This window comes from Brassica rapa, chromosome A01, assembly GCF_000309985.2.
Source record: "Brassica rapa cultivar Chiifu-401-42 chromosome A01, CAAS_Brap_v3.01, whole genome shotgun sequence".
NCBI classification, from domain to species: Eukaryota; Viridiplantae; Streptophyta; class Magnoliopsida; order Brassicales; family Brassicaceae; genus Brassica; species Brassica rapa.
In genome coordinates, this window is record NC_024795.2 from 13,047,650 (window position 1) to 13,066,381 (window position 18,732).

The window sequence follows — 18,732 nt, forward strand, 5'->3', positions numbered from 1 at the left end:
AATCAGGATATCGGTTCGGTTTTAGATCATTTTTTTGGTTTTTAATCTCCTAAAATATAAATATCATTTTAAATCAATATTTATTTGGTTTGTTCGGTTAAAATGTTTGATGTTTTTGGTTTTTTTTTTCATGTGGTAATCAAAAATTACTATTATTTGTTTGTTTTCATGTTATGAATCTTAGATAGTCGTAATGTCGAACAAATGGTTTCATATTATAGTTTTCAAACGGATAATAGTTAAAAAAGAAAAGAAAATTATTAAGACAAATCATTTTATTACAATTTGGTCGATAGTGAAAGAAGCATTAAGAAAAAAAATATTTTGTGGTAAATACTTAGTTGTAAGGTGCTCACGTCAATGTGCATATGTATGTGTATGTAAAAGTATATAAAGATGGTTGATAAATATATAAAGATACTGTTAATTAATATTAAATGATATTTTTTTCAAAATAATACATGAAAAATAAAATTCTTAAAATGTAAATATTTAAAAACAAAAATACTGTAAATATATGTAATTCTTAAAATGTAATTATAAACTATAATATATAACTTATATATAATTCTTTGAATATATGTATATATATATATGCATATAACAGATCAAATTGGATATATTTTCCTATAGATATTGATATTTGTGATTTACTTTTTTTTATGGATATTGCATTTTAAGTATTTGATTTGCGTCGTAGAGTAACATATATCCGAATTTTTCGGTTCGAATCAAAACGGATAACGAATCGAATCAAAATTTATGAATAATTTGTCAAGATCTATTCGTAAACAGTAAAAATAACGTAAAGAAGAACCATGCATGTAAAGTTTTATATTAAAAAAATGTAAAGTACATAGTGTGAACATATTTATGTAAAATTCCGCTGAGAAGCTCTCTACATGTGACATGTATTCATTTTAGTGTGAACGCATTTATTATAATGCTTCTACATGTGAGATGTGTCCAGTTTACTGTGAACGTATTTATTACAATGATTCTCTTTTAATATATGATTGTAATTTTATATTAAAAAAATGTAAAGTACATAGTGTGAACATATTTATGTAAAATTCCGCTGAGAAGCTCTCTACATGTGACATGTATTCATTTTAGTGTGAACGCATTTATTATAATGCTTCTACATGTGAGATGTGTCCAGTTTACTGTGAACGTATTTATTACAATGCTTCTCTTTTAATATATGATTGTAATTTTATATTAAAAAAATGTAAAGTACATAGTATGAACATATTTATGTAAAATTCCGCTGAGAAGCTCTCTACATGTGACATGTATTCATTTTAGTGTGAACGCATTTATTATAATGCTTCTACATGTGAGATGTGTCTAGTTTACTGTGAACGTATTTATTACAATGTTTCTCTTTTAATATATGATTGTAATTTTATTTAAAATTTTCTATTTCTTAACTAGTGCATTATTTGATTTGATTTTATTAATTAATGAACGCAATAATAGAAATAACAATTTGAAGAAATTAATGTCAAACTTATATTTAAATATAGAATTACATTTATAATAAAACAATTTTAAAGTTTATTACAAAACGGACGAGGTATTTTATTAGAACTTAGAAGCATCAACTCGGAGGCGTGTTACTTCCTGATCAACGAAACACAGAAATTAACCGTTGGTTTGTTGCGCAAGTATCGTAACGTTGGGCTAAATGGTATGTATACTTGTCGAACAGACGATCCATTATGGCGCTTCCAAAATGAGCAGCAAGCATCGGTTCGGTAATGGATCTTATGGTTTTTGCTCTCTTTCTAACGACTTCAAATACACATGATTGGTCCACATCATCATCATCTTTCACTTCAGTACGACCAGTTTTGTATGAAAAGAGAAGACCATATACTGTCTCGAAATTGTTGATCTTGAAAGAGCCCTCGTTTTCAATGACTTCCCTCACCTCGTTTTCGTCAGGATTGTAAAACGGCAAGTTGAAAGATTCCACATCTGATTCCTTCACTATCCCCTGCACGCAAAACGTTACCCGAAATCGATTAGAACTACGATCTAAATGGATACTATAATTTGAAAAAAAAATCTAGAATCCCAAAGAGTCATTATAACAACTACTTCATTTGTTTCATAATATATGTTAGTTTAAAACACGAAATTACGAAAACTATATTCTTCAAAAAGTATCATTTCATATATAAACTAAATACAATCCAACCAATGATTAAAAACCTCTAAATTGATTACATAATATTCAATAAATAAAAAATATATAGAAATGTGAAAACAATTTTTATTTTAAAACAAAAAAAAACTTTGTAAAACAATTTATATTATGAAACCAAGAGTACCTCAGAGACCAAATCTAGGAGGGAATGAGATATCAACGACCAATTCTGGAAACAATCTTTGGATAAAGGGTCCAAAGCTTTCCTGCCCACCAAAGTGAGAACCATACGTCCATTAGGCATTGTCTCCTCCGCACGCATTCTTAGAAATAATGAGAAACCATTCTTGAACTGAGTCAAATAACTCTTGTACACATTCGGAGGGCATGGACTTCTAAGATACACGTTCGTCTTGTTTTCCTCAAGCCCATCAGGAACCTTAGAAAGCCAATGGAGACTCAAAGATGAATGAACAAAATGGAGAGACTTGCTTGGGAAAAGTCTTGAGTAGAATGAGCCTGGGACTCCTGAGACGAAGCACTTCTCTTTGACATTCATTTTCAGCTTCTCGTGGAAGTAAGGGAGCCATTTGAAGGTAGTGTTGAAGTCGTTGTCTGGAAGATCGTTCAGACAACAATCTATCTCTGGTGGATTTTCTCCTTTTTGTTGGTATGATTCTATGATGGTGTTGACTATTTCGGACGTAGCCAAGAACGTGTTTTCTCCGGAAGAACACCCCAAGTCGGCCACTTTGATACACTCAGGAAACCCCAATTTCACTATCACTTCCTTTACGTTTTCGACCACAGCTAGTTTTGCATGGGAGTTAATATTTTTCTATAAGAAGTTGAAAAGTAAAGTTAATCATTCATACGGAACATGAAAAACCTTGAACCAACCAAAATAAGCCTATAATGCCTAAGATGAGAGACACAGAAAATGCATATGTATTATCAGAAAGTTTTTTTTTGAAAAAGTATTATCAGAAAGTTGTTATCAAATTATCTAATAATACATTGATTTGCGATGTATATATAAAAATATGTTTGCCAAAGCGATATGGTTCATATGTAGCAAAACCAGATTCATAGTAACAACTTTTTTTGTCAAAGGATTATAGTACCAAGTATACAGAAGCACTTACCTGCACCTCGGAATTATTTGCATAACTATGTTCTCCATCCCCACCCTTCATGCTAAGAACACTCATGATAAAGTCCCTAATGTATATAATCTATTAAGACTAAATTAAGAAAGTCGACACTAGGATTATAAATATATAAGCACAAGAGGGAAGAAGAGTACTCTTTGAATTTATTAAATTTTTATTTATTGTTTTGCAATATGGAGAATTATTGGATTTGTAATGTCAGGAACCATAGAAATGTGTGTATGGACTCTTTACACGTTTATATTTTAAAATAATTTTATTTTCGCAAAATCATACAATCATGAATTTTCACACTAGCAATAAATATGCGGCGAGACTTTTTGTGTGATATTATTTTGAGAAATTAGGCCACTTGGATAACAAAAATTAACTATGTACCCATTACAATTTTTTTTTTTTGAATTATATAGAGGTATCCTGGCCTCACAGAAATGATCCAGACTAGTCACGTGTTGCCACGTGTCGGTCCTCTGTCCCTGGTGATGCCGAAATGTTAATTCCCCAGTGGCCAAGATTCGAACTCAGGTGGCGGTACTCACAGCTGTAAATCCTTTACCACTAGAACTAAAAGCTCCGGTTACCCATTACAATTCATAGGCTATAGTATTCTGTATATATATAATATTCACTTACTAACCGTTTGTTTAGCTTTTGTGGAAACACTATGGCCTCTAGTGGTCAAGTTTTAAAGGCTTCTACATCTAAGTCAAGAAGTACCGTCGAGAATTGATCTCACATGGCAGTTCAAGATGATGCAGTCATACGTGAATCCTCATAAGATATGTAAAATTGTCGGCTGTAATATCGTCTGTGTAATGTTTCTCATAGTTTATAATAGCATAATAACCAGACAAAAAAAACGTTTCGTTTAGCCAGAACCGTTTGATTTCCCTTCTTCTTCCTTCCCTCTCAATTTTATTTGATATATATCTTTTGTATTATATGTAATTCAACCAATTAATTATGTTGATAATACATATAGATTTTTCTACATTTGTTATAACTTGAAAAAATTTCAAACAATATTTTTTTTAAAATATCAGACGAAAGTTATACTATACTATAGCCCTGGGCATTCAGATATTAGCTTCGATTTTGGCTAGGAACCATTCGGTTCCGGGTATATCAGATAAATCATTCTTATACCTAATAAATACTTATGAGATTTCGGTTCGGTTTCGATTCGGTCTCGGTTCAGTTTCGGATACCCGTTTAATATATGAATCAAATATATATACAAAATATATTATTTAGCATGTTAATCTAAGTGGTTTAGTGGTTACACACTTACACATTCGTCAATCTAGCTAGAGTTCGAGTCACTAAAGTACTAGTTTTATAAGTATTTACTGTATTTTAATATAGAATACAATATATACATGTATGATATAAGAGAGTATATAACAGATTATGTGGTATAGTGGTAATAATGTTCTCACTTTTCATGTCGTCCAATTCGGGTTCGAAGTGGGGTGGATAACATTTTACCTTATATTAGAAAGCTGAATTTTTTTTCCGGATATTCGGATACCTGTTCGGTTCTCGGTTCGGTTCTGGTTTGGTTATTCGGATATAGAAATGTAAGAACCATTTGGGTATTTTAGGATTTCAGTCCAGTTTCGGTTTTGGTAATTCGGTTCGGTTCTGATTCAGTTTTTCGGTTCTGATTTTTTTGCCCAGAATTACTATACTATATCTGAACCATATTAAAATAGAATAATACACCTAATTTAAACCTAATTTTAAGTATATTCAAAACATTTTTTGCTGATACTTATAGTATATTATTCTATTTATTGCAATAGCATTTTTTTTCTCTCCTTTCTTTTTCTCCTCACTCTTCTTTCTCTTTCCCCTCCCCCCGCCTCCCCTCCCTCTCCCTTTCTCTCCACCTCCCCAGTTGAAGACTATATCGGATTTTATATATTACGTACGTAATGAATATAGTACAGTACAATACGTTATTTTCACATTATTTATCAAATGTAAGTATACACATTTCAGGGATAAAAAAGTCAAAGATCATATTCAAATTGTCCCATAAGTTGGCAATCACTGTTCCATAACTATATTTTTCATTTGTTTTTCTCTTATAAATATTTACCAAATTCATCCTATTTTTTTAGTACTTTTTCTTTTGTCTTTAGTATTATAATTTTATATTGGCTATTTTCTTCTAAAGTTTTTGGAATATTTTTGATTTTTGCCGACTTTTGTAATAAGAGTTATATTAGTTTTATTCAATTTTCGTTGTACTGGTTATTGCAGATTGTTCAACAGTTTTTTGAGCAAATTTTTAGAAAAGATCTCTTTTAAAACAGCTTTAACCAAAAAAAAATTATTTTTATTTGGAAAACTTTTATATTTCAGGAATAGGAAATAAAGGTGATTGCAGTCTGTTCTAATACGGAAAAACACTTATATTGTTAAAAAGCACGAAACAAGATCATTCTGATATCAATGTATTAGCAATATTAAACCAAATTTCGGTATTGTTTTATCATTGACTTTTTTTTGTTATCGTATTTGCCAAATCATATTTTCTAACGAGTTAGATTGTTTTTCAAAAATAATTTTAAGTTTCTTGGTATGATGTATCATATCAACCTTTTTTACTGATAATATTAAATAAAATATCTTTATACAAAAGGTAGCAATAAATATGCGAGACCGAATGTATATTTTACATTATCATAGTATGGTACCACCGTACCAGTACATATATTTTTTTATCAACAAGTAACAATAAATACATACATGAAAATGTATATATATATATATATATTATATTATCATATAATAGTAGCAGTTGATATATATGTGTAGAACTACATTTTTCTTTGAAAGAAGTATCGCCATTGTATCGAATCAAGAATTGAATAAATATAAAAAATATCCAAAATATAAATAGTAATATTATTTTTTATATTTATGATATTCCCAATACTGCTAATTAAAATTATAATCAAAACATATTAGTTATTTGGATATTTTAGGTATTTTGATAAAATTAAATAGTTAAGATACAAAGTCTCCAAACCAAATTATATTCATGATTATTTAATGATAGAAGTAGAGTAACTGATTCGAACCACAACTAATAGGTAGTTTGTTATAGTTGGGTAAATCGAGATAGATTGGATTTCATAAGTAATCTCTGCTTATTTCGGGTAAAATCAATGAGAGATTATTTTGTATGAAAATATGTATTTCAAATATAACTAGATTTTGACCCGCGCTTTCAAAGCGCGGGTTTTTTTTTGTTTTTTTTTTTGCAATCGACAAATATTTAGTAAATGTTACATTTTCATATATTTGTGTTTTATTTTATAAAAGACTTAAAAATTTTATCTGTATTTATCGTATTTCATTTTAAATGACTATTTATGTTAAAAAAATTAAACTTTATTTTTTTAATGAATTAAGTTGGTATAACTCTGATAAATTAATTTTATTATGTGGTTAATATTTTAATTAAAAAATTATATACTTTTAATAAAGATTTATACTTTTCAATAAAAAAATTCAATTATTTTTATGAATGCTTAAATTATATTAAGAAAATAAAAATAATAATAATTAAGAATAGTTGAAAAAAATTATTGAACTTAGACTCAATAGCCCAAAGAAAAAAAAAGTGAGAATTGAATCTGATTTTTTAATAGGCCCAAATGGTCCAAGGCCCAAGAGAGATTTGATGTGGGCTAGATCCAAAATAATGATCTAATATAGATGTGTTATTAATATTACTTAATTGCTCTTAATGAAACATGCAATGTTAGTAAAAAAAAGGACAGGCTAAGGTAATTATGACAATAGGATCCTGCTTTAATAGTATAGACTAGATTTTGACTCGCGCTTTCAAAGCGCGGATTTATTTTTGTTTTTTTTGTTGCAATTGACAAATATTTAGTAAATGTTACATTTTCATATATTTGTGTTTTATTTTATAAAAGACTTAAAAAATTTATCTTTATTTATCGTATTTCATTTTAAATGACTATTTATGTTTAAAAAATTAAACTTTATTTTTTTAATGAATTAAGTTGGTATAACTCTGATAAATTAATTTTATTATGTGGTTAATATTTTAATTAAAAAATTATATACTTTTAATAAAGATTTATACTTTTCAATAAAAAAATTCAATTATTTTTATGAATGCTTAAATTATATTAAGAAAATAAAAATAATAATAATTAAGAATAGTTGAAAAAAAATTATTTGAACTTAGACTAAATGGCCCAAAGAAAAAAAAAAAGTGAGAATTGAATCTGATTTTTTAATAGGCCCAAATGGCCCAAGAGAGATTTGATGTGGACTAGATCCAAAATAATGATCCAATATAGATGTGTTATTAATATTACTTAACCTTTAATGAAACATGCAATGTTAGTAAAAAAAGGACAGGCTAAGGTAATTATGACAATAGGATCCTGCTTTAATAGTATAGATTACAACGGGTGCTTGGTTCAAGCCTACCCGGACCTTGGAGGACCCGACTCAAACATGACCCAAGATTTGAAATTATCTTGGTGAGTTTTCATATTGCAAAATCAAATTATCCAATACTCGGGAAAAATCGATTTGCTAGTCATATGGCCATGCTCAGTAAACTTTTCTCAGATGTTGGGAGGAAAAAGCTAGCTCGGGAGTGAGTGTATGTTTACTCACGCTTCACTTTACATTTATGATGATATGAGTAAGAGAGTGTCAAACATTTGTGATTGTTAATATTCTACATTACATTTTGCATACTGTAATTGCCTGGGGCAGTTTCAAACTAAGCTTGACCAACGTATCCTATTATACCTTTCAGTTTAGATTGTGGAAGTAAGAAAATAATGTTCTGTGATTTATATCCCACCGACAACCAAGAAATGTAGGATCGTCTTTCTGCAGAAACATAACTCATGTTAGCTTTGCTTGCATCAGAACCCAAGAAAATTCGACTTGACATGAGAATCTCGAACTTACATACAATTCTACATGTGAGCCAGTTAGTTTGAAACTTGATCTGGAAAGAACCCTTCTTTGAGTCTGATCCTTCTGTCTAATAGAATCTAAGCTGAGACTGAGAAACACCAAATTGAGAAGTTAAATACTTCTCTATCAGCAAAATCGCAATTGCATGAGTCCTGTGAAATGAGGTTATGCATCATGGAGATATACATATAACAATGCTTCAGGTATGCAACTGATATTTACCTTTGGGTCGAGATAATATTACTCGTGGAGTAGACAGAGCTCTTGAAACCTTGACAAACTGCCTCAAAATAGAACAAAAACACAAATAGGTGATTATGTACATAGGGTGATGAGTTTATTGTACCCATGACAGACTAACCGTCGTAGAAGAGCTTCTGGGTTGTATGGAAATAGTTTCTTCTGATGTAGCCTCACAATTGAGTTTTGTAAAGAAAGCAGACACTCTTTGGCATTTTCGAAAGCCTGGGGATGTAGTATCTGGTTTTGTTCAACCTCAGGAGTCTCAACCAGCAATCTCCTTCTCTTCGAAGTTGAATCATTTATATTTTCTTCAAATGGGAATTCCACAAACAAGGTCCAAGAGTCGCATACTGTGCGCAAGCATCTACCAGGAAAATACAATGGGGAGTTAAACAGGAATCCGCCTCTTTTATGTAACTGTTTGGAAAAGTGCATTCCTTTGAAACTAGAGAACCCATTCAAAGACTAGCATACGAGATAACATGGCTCATCACACACAAAAAAAAAGTATCTCGTCCAGTCTTGATACTCGGGATGGAGCTGTTAAATTATTTAAGACAAAAGGATTAACCTCAGCAGGTACTCTGCACAGCTAGCCCCGATGTCTTTAGATATAAGGTAATCAAGAAGGACTTGATGATCGTAATGCAGCTGCAATAGAAATCAAAGGTGTGGACATTAAGAAGTTTAGCAATAGTTGAACAAAAAGAAGAGCCTTCCTTCATGGAACACAGCACAGCAGATTCCCTTATGTGAATTTCGTGAAAATTACCTCTGAAAGAAATATCCAGAAGAGGATCACAGGATTGAACAATGTTGATAAACGGACGCCAATCTCCTTATCTTGAAGCAAACGCTCTTCCCCCTTAAGCCTATACAGAAAAAACGCCCATAAGAGAGCTCACAGATATTTGGTTAACTAAAAAAAGACAGTGCTTTACCCTACTTACAGTTCCTCTCCAGCCAACGGCACGGACAGCAATTGCAGGAGAACTTTGAATAACAGGTCATCCTACACTTAAATAAAAAAGAGATTTCTTAAAACTTTACTGTATGGTTTTAAAACCCTAATCACATATGGCAGATACAGAAGTATAAACTAAAACCTCATGCATGAACAGCTGGATGAAGCATGTAGAGAAGTCAACACTCTTCTTGCTATAAGTTCCGTGATTTGAAAATGTATCACCTGGAACCTGTTGTTCAATCCATTTAAACACCCCTTCCATCCCTTTCTTTCTACAGTCAAACTCACAGTCTTTGTCGGCATGTCTACTTGTATAAAGTAAAGTGAGTGAGCACCGTAGGAACAGAAACACAGATAGTCTTTGCAAATGATTAGAATGAGTCTCATTGACATCCCTATCAGACAAACTAACAAAAAATGGAGATCCTTCTAAACAATTATCTTGGACGGGCTTATTCCTATTTAGGGTGTGTTGGAGAAAGCGTTGAAAATGGTGTTGCAAATATTGCAGCCATGAAAGAAGGATGGAACATTTTATATTGGACTGATATGTAAGTCTGATCATCAACACCTACAAAAAGGGAGATATAGCAGCGTAAGAAGGACTTATTAGGAGATATATTGAGAAGGAAAGCAAAGAAGTTGTTTGAACTTGTAACTTCATAAACAGAAGTAATAACGTACCAGCAACTTGTGCACTAGGTATCTTGACATGGAAGAGCCACTTTGACTTTCTAACTTTGGCTGGCACAAACGGAGGAGATCCGGAACAAGCTCAGTGATTTTTTGGAGTATCAAATGTGTAGTTCCAAAAGCATCAGAATCTTCTGGAAAGCGAACCTGCTGAACCACGGTTGAGAGAAACTGAACAAAGTTCCCAGGAAATACAGTTCCTTCCTCACTGTTTCCAATGCTTCCCAGAGTTCCATTGTGAGCATGAGTGTTCACTCGGCACCAAGGGATCTTTGCAAGTGTAGAGTTGACAGAATCCAAGTAAACGTCAATAACGTCTTCGTTTTCTTCTTGGCTCAAGCGCTTCAGTATATTACGAAGAACTCGAAAGATACCAGACACCGTGCACCAGTCAGCCTTTTTCATCTCACATTTAAGAACATCGGAACCAATATTTGAACCCTCAAATCCAGTTGGAGAAGGAAGTGGGAAACTGTAGACAAGTGCTAGGTGCAAAGAGTCACAAAGGAAGCGAATGAAATCATCCCATTGACTTCCCTAAGAAAATAAATCAGTATGTAATAATGTAGATAAAGACATTCTAAAATCTGGAGTGAGGAGGCAGAGAAGAAACGTACAGATTCAACGAGAGACTCAGATACTTGCACAAGAATGTTGCCAGCCAAATGCTGAACATGCACATTCTTCGCACCTAACAAACCAACCTGCCAGAGATACCAAAATCAAACTAGGGACATGAACTTGTTGTTGGCGGCTTAATCAAACAACTTCAAATCATTAACAATGAAAGGTAAGGTACCAACTTTCTACACTAACTAGAAACAGAAACGTATCCATCTTCTGCAGAGAGAATCAATTTGACTATTGCAGAGAGGATGCGGAACTTACAAGATGGGCCACGAGTCTTTCTAAGCATAAATGATCTTTGGATTCTGGAGAAGCAGCAGCAGTTTCCTCTCCCTCTTCCTGTTAAAAACGAAGCTAATCAAATAGCTGCAGCAAGCAATAAAGAGAACGATCGAACGAAGAAGACTAACCGAATCAGAATCAAAGCAAGATTGAATCTCTCTCAACACCTGAAAGGAATCGGACTCAGTGCCGCCTTTTAGAATCCACAAGCTTCGAACAATTGATTAACCAAAGATGTACCTGCGATAGAGAAAGAAGCATATCCTTCTCCATTGCCTCCGCCGGCAAATTTACTTCTCCTTCCTACAACGACGGTTCACGGTTGGGATTATATGAAACTCACAGGAAGGCTTTACGGAGAAGTAGAGTTAAATAGAGTCCTTACAGCGTGGCGGCGGCGGACACAGCGATCGATCAAGAGATGAAGGCGAGAAACTATCATTTTCTCCCGCCACTGTTTTCTCTCACCGGAATCTCTAAACCCCTTCACTGCCAGCATCGTTCTCGGGACGCCTTTTTTTTTGTAAGCGTTATTACTAAAACGCAGCGTTTGAGGCCTAACTCTTAAAACGCAGCGTTTTGTCTACTACGTTACGTGCAACTGAACGAAATAGCTTCTACCGTCGTAGGGGCAGGGTCACAACGTTAAGAGAAGGTTGTGAAGTGTTCCATTCTCTTGCCGTGAAAACAAGATTCCATACGCTGTCTGGTATGTGACCGGTAAATACAATGCTACAGAATCAGTATTCTCTTTCAGATTTGAAATGTTGCAACTCAATGCTAGGAGCTTATAGTCAGCATGGAATAGTATAAAAGGCTCGGAGCTTCTCTGAACAAATCCTACCTAAACGGTGCAGTAACATACTTATTATCTATTAGTAGTCTGTCGCCACAGCGGATCATCTCAGCAAGGTAAGTTCATGTGGAACCAAATGAAGGAAAGAGACAACAACGCAGGGTTTAAGGATATTATTCTTTGCGTGGTGAATTTGATCCAGAAGACACTGCAACACACATTCTCCTTTCGAATCTTTATACGGTTAAAGGGAGATGGAATGATGATGCAGAAAGATTAGAGGATGAGCTTCTGCTATAGATCAATGATTTAGCTGGATTGAAGTGAACAACAACAACAAAACACAAGTTTTCTCCTCTAGAGACCAGTCTATTCCAGAAGTAGTTAAAGCGCAAGATGAATTACATACGTTGTGTAGTTCATCATGCATTGAACAAGATCAATTTCTTACAAGACTTGTCTGTTGAGATTAATAATTGTTCTAAACAACTGTCCATCTCATTTCAATACCAAATCACTTGTGCAACAACTGTAATAACAGAGTAGAAAGTAACAAGGTTAAAGATCGTTAGGTCCCAAAAAAAAACACAAACTTTCTCTGTTTTCTAGTTTCAGTACACCAAGTTCTAAAAACACCAGACACACTAACAGTAAGAGGTCACTAAAGATTGACAAAATCCATTAAGAGAGACATAAGCTAATCGAAACCCTCTAGTAAAGACGGAAGCTTTCATTTGTGTGAGTTCCCTGAAGTTGTGATGGAGAGATCCGGCCACGCAAAGTACTCACCGGAGACGAACCCACCGGCGTTGTTGGTCTCTAAACCCTCGAACTGCCACGTGGCTGGTATCGTAACAACTCCCTGATGACCACCGTTACTCCCTACATTCGTCGTCCCAGCGTCACCCACAGTTGAAAACGGCCACACCGCCCTCCCGAGTCCAAAGCTGACGTCATCATAACCCGACCCAAGCCCGATTCCGAGAACCGACCCGGATCCATGCGTTGCAGTGGCGTTTTGGTTCAGCAGAGAGGTGAAACTGCCGCTGAGAGATAAAGCGCTTCCCTTTCCGTCAAGAGGAGCGGTTACGGTGTGGCTAACGCCGTTAGAGATCGACGACTGAGGGAACAGAACAGGTGTCGCTTGTAACGGAACGCTGCGGCTTCCGGCGGAGGAGGAGCAAGTGCGGGAGCGTTTGGCGGCTTTGCGAGTACCGCCGCCGACTGGAATGTCGCGGAGAGTACCGCCGTGAGTCCAGTAACGGCGGCAGGATTTGCAGAAGTGACGGGGCTGGGAGAAGTTGTAGTTGTTGTAGTAACAGAACTTCGTGTTGGTCGAGTTGCAGCGAGGACAAGGGAGCTGCTCTGTTGCCGGAGGAGGATTCGCCGTTATTACGCCGTGAAGTCTCATCGCGTCGGTGTTAGACGTTGTCGTCATGGCGGAGAAGGATTATAAAACGTGGGAATGAAGAAAGGTTGGAGCTTTGTTGTTGTTATGTATGGAGTAAAGGTTGAAACTTTTGTTAATAGGGAGTGAGATTTTGTTTTGCTTTCTATGGAGGAAACAAACATGCGCTGGGGATGGAGGAGAAAGTCAGGCTTTTCTGACAGAGGGTGTTGGGTTGATTAGAGGCCACGCTTTCTCTCTCTCTCTCTGTCTTTAAAGTTTGTCTTTTTATGAAGTTTTGTTTCGGGAAGTATTGACTCGGCTATGGGTTGTCGTGAACAGTGATGGCTCTGTTCCCTCCCTACACACTATGAATCGGCTCACTTCTTACGTAGGTGGCTCTTCTTTCAATGTTTTTCAGTTTGAACAATGAATTGTTTCGGACAGAATAATTTCTACATTATTAGCGGTTAGAGCACCATTATCCTAGAGACCCTAAATGGGTCTCTTATTTTTTTTTTAATACTTTTTAATTGTAAAAGTGAATTAAGAGACTGGATTAAGAAACCCGAACATTTAGGTGCTCCATTGCAAGTCTCTTATTAAGAGTTTAAAAAAAAAAAATTTAATTAGACACCAATTTTTTTTTTGATTTTTCTTATTAAACTTAAACTTTCTTAAAACATAGTACAAGCTAACTCTATATTCAAGTTCTTGATTGAAAAACTTACAAAAGAACCAAGCACAAGGGGATTCACAGCATTTGGAGTTTTCACGACTTTGAGTTTGTAGAGGATAACAAGAGTAAGGAAGGAGATAATAATAATTATCAAAACATGCGGAGACTAATCTTGCATACCTCGTTAAGCAGTGGTTCAGGTTCTCTATCTATGCAAGACTTAAATTTTACTCTTAGCATACTGAAAAGAGGCAATGCATCCCTCTGCAACCTGTATTAGTACATCAAATTTGTTTAGGTAACAACAAAAGAAAGGCTAGAGCCGTTGATGAAGAAGAAGAAGTGGAAGTTGTCTCAGCCACCGTACCGCCAAACGCAGACGCAAATGCTGCATCGCTATCTTGATACAACCTCACGCCTCTCCTCCTTCTCTCGCTTCTCTCTTCAGACACAAGTAACCTCGAGATATCCTCTCTCTGCAACCTAGCTTGAAACGCCGTATCTCTGTTCCTGCTTCTTACCCTCTGATTAGAGTCTCTAGGGCTTGGCATTTCCTTGGTTAGGAAGTTAGCAGAAGCAGCAGCTCTCTGTGCGAGCAACCTCTCCAATTTGCATTCCGATAACGCCTTCATCCCATCCTGTAAGCAAAAGATTTCAACAATTTTAAATTCATATTAGCTCTTGTTATGGAAGGAATAACAGAACCATAGCAATATGATCAAACCATAAAACAGAGGAAAATTGTATAATTAAGCTCATACAAGAAACTTGGATTATTATTATTAGACAATTAAGCTTACTATTATTAGATTACCACCAGTTCATCAACAAGTTCTCACACACACACACTCACTCTGATCTCAGAACATAAACCCTAATTAAATAGATTTCTCCAGAAAGTAATCGAACACAAATAGCGAAACATCCAGTCACTACCACATCAGCTGAGCAGAATTTTTTGTAAGATCGATTTTCCCTACAATGGGAAGTTTCAAAGATAAGAGAGGTTTACCGAATCCGGTGCAGTGAACGGTGACGGTTTGACCCGAGCGGGTTTGGGACCGGTCCCGGGTCTGATGATTTTTTTCTCCGCTCCGTTGCCGGCGGCACCATCTCTCTCTCTCTCGCTGCGAATTGAGAGAAATTGAAAGAAGAGCCAAGTCGGGTAAGAAGGAGAGTAGAGTCTCAAAAGTGGACACGTGTTAATAATATCCGTCTCTTGTAGTCTCCAAATAAGAGACGTGTTTTCACATATAAGCTAATTTTCTTTTATTTTAATTCCTAAATAACATAAGAACCCCCAGTAAATACGAGCGATAAAGATGCTCTTATGGAGTTTTACATTCGTTGTTTGTTTTTAAATGGGTTTTGATAGATTAGTTAGACCACCTTTTTTAATAATTCATTAGTTATCTAAGAGGGACTTTTTTAATTTAAAAAAGAAAAAACTGCAAATGCAAAATAGTACGTATAAAATAGTAAAAGAAATAACAAAAAATAATGTCCCTAAATAAAACCAAAAGTTATCAACAATATATAAAACAATTTGTAATTAAATATTAATCAGGCAAAAATATTTGTATAATTATGAACTAATATAAAATTGTCAAACTCTTAAAAAAGGATAATTCATATATATATATATATTGTGTTTCTATCCAGAAATAATATTTTAAGTATAAATTAAAAAATTTATAAAACAATTTTTATTTAAACATAATCAGACAAAAATATTTGTATAAATAGATTTCCTAAAATATTTAAATACAATAATATATATATATATATATATTTTTTGATGAAAACCTTATCATATATAAATAATTTGATATTTGATTTAAATTTTTGACAACATAAATTATAATTTATAATATTAATAAAATAGAAAATAATAAATATTCGTAAAATTATTATGTCTCTATGTGCGGACAAAACACCTAGTTTACTATATAAATTAAAAAAGTGATCAGTTTATTATTCGATAAAATAATTTTCAAATATTTTTATAGTTTTAGTAAAAATATAATAAAAATAGATGTAAATTGTCTTACATAGATGTGTTCATGAATTATAATTATTGGCGCGGGGTTATGGACAAAATTTTTGTTTCATCTCAATATTTGCTAGGGTTATTATAATTGTGAATTTTTGTGTTTTGGGTTGATCATTGTATTTTAATGTGAAGATTTATGTCCTTAATCAGCAATTATATCTTGGTATGCTTAACCAAAGAGTGAGGAAGTTGGTTTAGCCGGTTTAGGTAATAACCAAGTCACATGTGTTGCACGTGTGTAGTCTTTGTAAACGACTAAGATAAAGTCGTCTTCCTCCTTTGGCTCTCGTAAGTCGATCTTGATGAGTCTGTTTGTTACGATTCGATTCGTCAACGATCAACGTAAACCTCACACCACTCTCGATCTTTGTCACTCGTTTGAAAGAAACGTGTAAAGAAACGTAAAACAGAGACACGAGAGATTGTTCACCCAGTGTTCGTCCTCGATGTGAGGAGTTACTCACTGGGGCCAGATCAATCCTGGCAATACACTCAGAAGAAGAATCCAAGCTCAATCATGAGCTACAATGGCGATGAGATCAACACTCTCTCTCTCTCACTCGCTTTCTCTCTTTTTCCGTTACAAGAAGATAAGTCAACACTGACTCTATATGCCGTTAAAGATGATCAAACCCTCTATCGCGACTAGAGGGACTTCCCTTGGTTTACGGCTCCCGGTACAAATCAAGTAGCTAAACCGGCCTTCACCTTCTTATATCAATCCGTAAAACCGGATACTGAAGACTTGAATCACAAGGCACTGCACATTCAACACTCCACCTTGATTTAAATCTTCTACAACTCTTGTTCTTCTTTTTCTTTACGTATTGCCAATACTTGGATTTAACCTCTGGCATCATTGACCCTTTTTTCACTGTCAACAGGTCAGTTTGAGCAGCTCCAATGCTGCCTCAAACTTCTGCACTGGTATGCACTTAGTTAGCATATCTGCAGGGTTCCGAGATGTGTGTATCTTCAACACCTCTATCTCACCTTCCTCCACAATGTCTTTGACAAAGCTATACTTCACCGCCATGTGCTTAGTACGTTCATGAAATACTTTGTTCTTTGACAAACTAACAGCTGATTGCGAGTCACACCAGACTGAAACCTTCTGCTGTTCAAAACCCATTTCATATAGTAATCCTTTAATCCATATTGCCTCCTTGATAGCTTCTGACAAGGCAATATACTCAGCCTCTGTTGTAGACAAAGCCACCACTGGTTGAATACTTGACCTCCAACTCACTGTGTTCCCACCAACTGTGAAAACATAACCACTAGTAGACCGTTGTCTATCCAAATCACCAGCAAAATCAGAGTCAGTATAGCCTTGAACTCTGAGATTAGCATCACTTTTAGAGTAAATCAGATTTAGATCAGCTGAGCCTCTCAAATATCTCAACAACCACTTCAGAGCTTCCCAATGCACACTTCCAGGTTTGCTCATGAATCGACTTACCAATCCAAGAGCATAAGCCACATCTGGTCGAGTCCCAACCATAGCGTACATGACACTACCAACGACACTAGAATACGGAATCTTCTCTGTGTCTATGCGCTCATCAGCATATTTTACTGAAGCAAGCTTGAAGTGAGATCCCATTGGTGTAGCAACTGCCTTTGATTCAGTCATTCGAAATCTTTTAAGAACCTTCTGAATATATCCTGATTGGCACAACTTCAAAATACCTTTGCTCTCGATCTCGTTTAATATCAATTCCAAGAATTCGACTTGAAGGCCCCATGTCTTTCATCTCAAATTCACTGCTCAACACATCCTTCAACTTCTGAATTTCAGACTTCCGTTTAGCAGCCAAGAGCATATCATCAACATACAATAAGAGATACACATAATCTTCTGGACCAACCTCCTTGATATACACACACATATCTGAATCACTTCTGGTAAATCCTTGAGACACCAAAAAAGAATTGAACCTCTTGTTCCATTGTCTTGGAGCCTGCTTCAGTCCATACAGCGACTTCTTTAGTAAGCATACTTGATCTTTACCAGGATTCACTTCGAACCCTTCAGGTTGTTCCATGTATAACTCTTGCTCAAGATTCCCATGCAAAAACGCTGTTTTTACATCCATTTGTTCCAACTCCAAATCATGATTCACAACCACTGACATTAGTACTCGAATTGATATGTGTTTCACAACCGGTGCAAACACTTCTTCATAATCAATTCCTTCTCTTTGAGTAAACCCTCTCGCCACAAGTCTTGATTTATGACGCGGATCTTCTACTCCTGGGATTCCAGGCTTCTTCTTATACAACCATCTACAAGATATCACAGTCTTATCCTTTGGTCTGTCAACAATGTCCCACGTATTGTTCTTCTTAAGAGATTCATATTCATCAGCCATAGAACCATTCCACAGAACCCAATCTTTATCCTTCAATGCATCGTGATAGCACCCAGGTTCTTCTTCTTCAATCTCTTCTGCCGCTATTAAAGCACAAGCAATATTAGAGTAATCTGCTAGCCAAACTGGTGGAACTGGTTCTCTCCTCTTACGATCTTTAGCCAACTGATAGTTTGCCAACTCAACTACATCTTCGATCGCAGTACCCTCAACCTCTGAGACTGAGTCATCCTCTTCATGAGGTGTACCAGAAGTAGTAGCTCCACCTTTTTCTGTATTATCTTCTTTCTCAGGCTTGTTCTGAACTATCTCAGGTA

The 18,732-nt window shown here is 34.9% G+C and overlaps 2 protein-coding genes and 1 pseudogene across 18 annotated transcripts; all 3 read right to left on the reverse strand.

Moving 5' to 3' along the window:
- Positions 1-29: 29 nt before the first annotated feature.
- On the reverse strand, positions 30-6,745 carry LOC103828057 (annotated as a pseudogene).
- A 1,211-nt stretch (positions 6,746-7,956) lies between these two features.
- Positions 7,957-12,236, reverse strand: LOC103828023. Of its 16 annotated transcripts, none has more exons than XM_033282341.1 (14): positions 11,511-12,236; positions 11,366-11,428; positions 11,254-11,292; positions 11,105-11,182; positions 10,834-10,920; positions 10,364-10,753; positions 10,208-10,267; positions 9,663-10,094; positions 9,507-9,568; positions 9,329-9,428; positions 9,128-9,207; positions 8,536-8,920; positions 8,305-8,401; positions 7,957-8,223 (listed from the first exon to the last, which is right to left on the reverse strand). In XM_033282341.1, the coding sequence occupies exons 1-12, from the start codon at positions 11,622-11,624 to the stop codon at positions 8,629-8,631; spliced, it is 1,797 nt and encodes a 598-aa protein (XP_033138232.1). In that variant the 5' UTR covers positions 11,625-12,236; the 3' UTR covers positions 7,957-8,223; positions 8,305-8,401; positions 8,536-8,628. The 16 variants fall into 16 exon arrangements, with proteins under 16 accessions (XP_033138232.1, XP_009101860.2, XP_009101852.2 ...); XM_009103612.3 differs by having other exon boundaries at positions 8,309-8,401; positions 8,536-8,593; positions 8,675-8,920; positions 10,208-10,753; XM_009103604.3 differs by having other exon boundaries at positions 8,536-8,593; positions 8,675-8,920; positions 10,208-10,753.
- A 240-nt stretch (positions 12,237-12,476) lies between these two features.
- On the reverse strand, positions 12,477-15,773 carry LOC103828009 (dof zinc finger protein DOF3.4). Of its 2 annotated transcripts, XM_033282353.1 has the most exons (3): positions 15,000-15,768; positions 14,355-14,625; positions 12,477-14,258 (listed from the first exon to the last, which is right to left on the reverse strand). In XM_033282353.1, the coding sequence occupies exon 3, from the start codon at positions 13,357-13,359 to the stop codon at positions 12,652-12,654; it is 708 nt and encodes a 235-aa protein (XP_033138244.1). In that variant the 5' UTR covers positions 13,360-14,258; positions 14,355-14,625; positions 15,000-15,768; the 3' UTR covers positions 12,477-12,651. The 2 variants fall into 2 exon arrangements, with proteins under 2 accessions (XP_033138244.1, XP_033138255.1); XM_033282364.1 differs by having other exon boundaries at positions 12,477-14,625; positions 15,000-15,773.
- Positions 15,774-18,732: the final 2,959 nt, after the last annotated feature.